This window comes from Enoplosus armatus, chromosome 3 (assembly GCF_043641665.1).
Source record: "Enoplosus armatus isolate fEnoArm2 chromosome 3, fEnoArm2.hap1, whole genome shotgun sequence".
Taxonomy (NCBI): domain Eukaryota; kingdom Metazoa; phylum Chordata; class Actinopteri; order Centrarchiformes; family Enoplosidae; genus Enoplosus; species Enoplosus armatus.
In genome coordinates this window covers 2,902,942-2,908,817 of record NC_092182.1, presented here as the reverse complement: position 1 = coordinate 2,908,817, position 5,876 = coordinate 2,902,942, and the positions used below count along the sequence as shown (strand labels likewise).

The window sequence follows — 5,876 nt, the reverse complement described above, 5'->3', positions numbered from 1 at the left end:
CAACATTAAAAAAAAGTTGTAGCCCACAATTATTCTGTTCATCACTGATTCATAATATTTGTTTTCGTTGTTTAACCTCGTAAAATAACAAAATCTCAGAAGTGCCCAGAGCATAAAGTCATGTCTTCACATTTAGTCTGAGCACTAATTCAGATCAGGATCAAATGCAGAGAGAGAGAGAAAAAATAAGCAGTAAATCCTCCAATTAAACAAGTGGACAGCCCCCCCCCCCCCCCCCCCCCGCTTTTTAAACTACTTATCAAAACTGTAACTCATCCTCTCAGCAATAAAGTGTCAGTGACATTTCGTGACATACATACATGACACAAACACACACACACACACACACATATATATATATATATATATATATTATATATATATATATGTGTGTGTGTAAATATATATATTTTTTCCTGTATGAAACTGTGAAAACAGCACAAAAAAATTGGTTGATGTTAGTTGATAACATATCTTTATGTGAATTAATATATATATATATATATATATATATATATATAAACAGAGCAGCTTCAGGGATTACAGGAAACATTATCAGAGGACATGATAAATATAAACATGCATCTTGTTTGCTATCTTGAAGTCACTGAAAACATCTGGATATGTTTTTCAGGTTGATTCCAGCTGCGTGCGTTGCAGTTTCTTGATTTTTTTTTCTAAAACCAGAATGTGTCAAAACGAAGGGATAAGGATGCAACTGGACAGTGCCCCCCCCCCCCCCCAACGCGAAATCACTTTAAAAAAATAAAATAAAAAGCGGGTCGAAGAAAAGCAGCAGGTGAAAGTGAGACACTGTGCTTGTTTACTGGGTGTCTTATGAGAAAGTGAGGATGAAAGAGCAACCCCCCCCCCTCCTCCCCCCTCCTCGCCACCACCACCACCACCACCACCACCTCCGCCAGGGTCAGCAGTTCATTGTGAAGTTAGAGCTTCCCCCGGTCCCTCCGCTCTGCCCGGCCTTCATTAATCAGGGTTTTGTGTGTGTCGAAGTCAAGAAGTTGTCAAACTTCGTCGAAATCAAGCGCAGCCACAACTCAACAGCCACAAAAAAAAAAAAGAACCCCCCCCCCCCCCCCCACTTGTTCCTTAACTTAACTTTGCCGGGGTCTGCTGGCAGCTGACCCAGAGCAAATGCTGCCGTCTTGAAGGGAGAATTAGTCCGCGGAAAGTGACATGTCCCATTTCCACCGATCGCCTCACGCTCATCGGTGAGCCTGCAATTACCCCCCCCCCCCCCCCCCCTCCCCTCTCTCTCCCTTTCATTACTCTCAACTAAGAGCAAACACTGATTTCACCCTGCAATGCGCCAAATTACTGCACATAAATAACCTTTATTTATAAACAAACGTTCCTTCTCCTCTAAGCCTCAAGTCCAACTATGCGGGAAAACAAGATGTCAATGAATACACGACACTTCCTACACCCCCGCCCCCCCCCAGCAGCAGCATTATAGGCACGTAGAGTCCAGGACAATCAGGAGTCCTTTCGCTAAAGGAAGTGGTGTTATTATTCCACCTGCTCGCGGTGCACCGTTAATGTCCCCCAGGACAAACGAAAACTCGACTCTCGATTGAAACAAGCTCATTAAATGTGGAAATAAATGAAAAGAACCGCAGATTTTTGTTTTGTTTTTCTCGTATTGAGAATATAGACACATAAAAACAATATATATATATCTCTATATATATAAACAATACATATATAAAAACAATATATATATATAATATATTATATATATATAATATATATATATGTATATATATAAATGTGTATTTGTTTGTTTGTCTAAACACACTCTGGAGCCGCAGGCACACTAACCGGAGTATTCTAACCGCTTTGAGGCCAGCAGCGAAAGGCAGCGGGGAGAAATCGGCTGAACAACAACAGTGACGACGTTGGGAGAATCACCTTTCTGGTGGAAGCCTTTGCCGCAGAACTCGCAGACGAAAGGTTTGTACCCGGCGTGGATCCGTACGTGCGTGTTGAGCGTCGAGCTTCTGTTGAACGCCTTCCCGCACTGGTTGCATTTATGAGGCTTTTCCTGAACACGGGAAAATAATGTTAATAATAATAATAATAATAATAATAATGAGAGGAAAAATCCGTTGAAACAAAATACTTGGATTTTTTTAAAAGCCAGCCAGAGGAAATAAAAACGTCTGAGCGCGTCTCACCTGCGTGTGGATGATCTTGTGCCTGCACAGCGTGCTGGCCTGCCGGAATCCCTTCCCGCACACTTTGCACACGAAGGGCCGGGCCCCGGTGTGCACCGGCATGTGTCTGGTCAGGTTGTAGTGCGCGTTGAAAACCTGCGGAGAACATAACGAGAGCCGCGCCGAGGACGTTATCACAACAACCCGGCAGCAACAGCTTGTGTGAGCCGCTCATTTCGATCGTCTGGAATTCAACCCGGCTGCCACCAAATAGCCCCCCTTTTTTTTTTTCTTTTTTTAGGGGGAAAATGTTCGTTTTAATGGAGGGCTTTTATTATTTTATATTATTTAGGCCACTTCAAAATGTTGACTCCAAATGTAAAACAATGCATTTAGGCTGACGGTAAACTAAACTGCTGCTACTAGGCTGCGTGTGTGTGTTTATGCTGGATTATTTCCACACGAAATGTAACGGCCGTACCTTTCCACACACTTCACACGTGAAGTTTTTGGGCTTTCCGTCCGCAGCGCTGCCGCCGCTGCCGCTGAGCTTGCTGTGCGCCTTGGCGCCGCTCCTCTCGGCGCTCAGGCCGCTGTTCTCCTTCACTATCTGGTCCAGCTGCCCCGGCAGATGTTCCTTGTGCGGGTACTGGGGCGTGGGCAGCTTGTCGGCCCCTACCCCGGCCAGCTTGGCGTTCTCCAGCAGCAAGAGTCTGTGGTGCGCCGACAGAGAGGCCTGGGCCTGCGGGCTGGAGAACCAGTGTCCGGCCAGCAGCTCCGACTGCTGGTACGCAGAGTCCAGGTAGTTCAGATAGTAGAGCGAGCCTCCGCTGGGCACGGCCACGGCCTGGTGGATGACCTGGGGTTTCACCACCCGGCTCCCCGGCGTCAGCAGCGGCTGTTTCAGTCCCGACTCCGCTTTGCCGCAAATGCCGCAGTTCCCTTTGCACGGAGCGGCCGTGGAACCGCAAAAAAGTCCCCCTGAAGCTGGCTCTCCACAGCTCCGAGTAGTTCATCAGCGCCGCCTTGGCTTGGAGGTCGTAGCTGAAGGGCTGCAGCGGGATCATGCAGGGGATCGGGGAGCAGAGCCCCAGCAGCTTCTTCCCCTCTGACCGCTCCTCCGCGCTCCCCTTCGGCTCCGAGCTCTTGGACATGATCCGGTCTATAGAGAAGGCCAGGGTCTTGGGAGCCGCGGACGGTCCGGTCCTACCGCAGGACATCACCGTCTCCAGAGAGGCAGAACTTGCCATTCTGTTGTTGTTGTTGTTGTTGTTGTTGTTATTGTTGTTTCCGCGTGCAGCAGAGCAGGACTTGGTGTGAGCAACTCCCGGTACAGTCCGACCCGCTCCCTCCAGCTGCCCCGCGTCTTTTCACTCTCCTGAGCTCCCAGCAGAAAAGACAGGAGGACACATCAGTTTAATACAGCACCTTGCTGTCACAGTGTCACGCATTTGCATTCAAATGGCCACCACCCCCCCACACCCCCCTACCCCCCCCTCCTGCAACAATAGCATCCAGGGGTGATGGATTAATGCTCATTAACTAGTGCACACAAAATTACCAGGACATTACAGAGCTAGTTAGGGAGGAGAGGAAGAAGAAGAGGGTAGAGGAGGAGGAGGAGGAGGAGGAGGAGGAGGATGGGGAGGGGGGGTGGGGGGGGTGGAGAGAAAAAAAGACGACAAATGTTGCAGCCGGAGCTCCTGGAGAACGCGAGAGCGTAAAGTTTCGCCCGTGTTGGGAGTTTACCTCTTCACTGGTCAGACGTGTGTGGAGGAAACCAGCCGACTTGCTCTCTGCTGTCACATGTTGGCTGGCAGCGCCCGCCCCCTCCTCGGCGGCGCGTATCCCTGCCCGCCGCCGCCCCCCCCCCACCCACTCTTGACATCAACATTGGCACCCAACAAACCCTTAACTAGGTGAGACTGGGGAGACGCCCTCACCAACCTGCACGCCCCTCGGAGGAATAAATGTATGGGAGGGAGGGATGGAGGAGGTGGGTGGGTGGGGGGTGCAAATATGAGTGTGCTGTCATCATTAAACGCGCAACTGGAGGAGTTGCGTGAGTCCCGGCTCTCATTTGGTTAACTACATAGTAATCTTTTTCCTTTTTCTTTTTTCTTTTTTCAGATCGGGAAATTTGAGAAAGCTGCTAATCCTTGGAGATGTTTGCAAATTCACGCTCCAGGGCTCATATATATATATATATATTATATAAATAAATATATTTTTATATTTGTATATATATATATACTTATTTGTCTAAATTCGAGGACGTCCGACGTCCTCCCGTTTGTGAGCGGAGACTCCCCCTTTTGGATCCCATTAAACGTTCCTCCTTTGCCTCTATTCAAAAAGAAGCAATTCTCCAAGAGCGATTTTCGAGGCTCAAACTCAGCGCAGGGAAGGGGGGGGGGGGGGGGGGGGACAAAAAACACAAGCTCTTTCACTTTTAGCCACTAAAGCGCTGCGTGAACCTGGTTTTGTGCGGGGTTTTTTTTTCCTTCCTGAAATAGAGGGACGGATTAAGAGGGAGGGAGAGAGGGGGGGGGGGGGGCTTAGCCTGGACAGAGGTATACAAGGACAAATGAAAAGAGAGGCTTTTTTTCTCTCTCTCTCTGCCTCTAAAGAGGCATACAAGAAGTTCGCTGGAATCCGCAGTGTTGTGTGGGAGGCTACAATGGGCAGCGGCCGCTGCTCTTCGGTGCGCCACACGGGCCGCGTTCGATTCATGCGTTTGCGGGGGCCATTTTACCTGAGGGGCTTCCAACAAGTTGAGAGTCCGACGTGGACGAGGGCGGGCGGGGAAAAAATGGGCGATATGAAGGAAATTGTATATTACAATATAAACCTTAAAGGACAGCCTAAGTCGTGACTAATGGCTTAATTAATGGCTAATAAATCATTTTCCTATATTGCACAGGCCAGTCATGAGCCATTGGGAGGAATCACTTTCTGGCTGGTGTTTTTCCTGCTCCAGCAGGACCTTGCCATTGAATTCATCTGGAAGACCCCCTCCAATGGCCTTCTGGGAAAGTGGACCATTTTGAACCAATTATTATGTCTTCTTCAAAAAGTATCAACATTCATAATTACTTTACTGCCAAATTAAAAAGGCTCAAAACCTTTTTTTCTCTCTATTTTGGCAACTTGTTCTTATTAATGGCTTCTAGCTGGTCTATGAAACATTAGTGAGTTATTTATTTATTGACTATGAATAATGCCATTATTCGCTTATTATATATAAAGGCATTGGGAGGTGGCATGAAAAAGTCCGGGAACACTTTTTTTGAGGTTAGATGAACGTTGTCATCGTTGTAATTTCCCATGTTTCCCAGTTTTATGGTGCTGTTTGGTGAAAAGATGGAGGTTCTCCAGCATCCCACTGACACTGTTAGAACACTGCACAGTCAAGAGGAACCTTGATGAAACTATCCAAGACAAATACAGGCCTACACACACAGTCACACACACACACACACACACACACACACACATGCATGAGGTGCTGCGGAGTTACGTCACACTTTAGAGAATTATTCAAACCCAAGGCCTGATGTTTTTTTATGTTTTTTTTTTTTAATGAAACTGTTGCATCCAATCAAATTGAACTATCACAGATATCTTGTGCATCATTTTACTGTATGCACATTGACCCATAATTCAGCCTGGCATTAGCTGGTGGCTTTAAACTTCGGAGTC

General features: G+C 47.5%; 1 protein-coding gene across 1 annotated transcript in view; it reads right to left on the bottom strand.

The window, feature by feature from the left end:
• Positions 1–3,424, bottom strand: part of fezf2 (FEZ family zinc finger 2) — a 13,144-nt gene extending 9,720 nt beyond the window's left edge. Inside the window, 4 exon segments of the mRNA XM_070902825.1 lie at positions 1,930–2,062; positions 2,196–2,330; positions 2,656–3,147; positions 3,149–3,424. Of these exon segments, the coding sequence (XP_070758926.1) occupies positions 1,930–2,062; positions 2,196–2,330; positions 2,656–3,147; positions 3,149–3,424 (1,036 nt within the window).
• Positions 3,425–5,876: the final 2,452 nt, after the last annotated feature.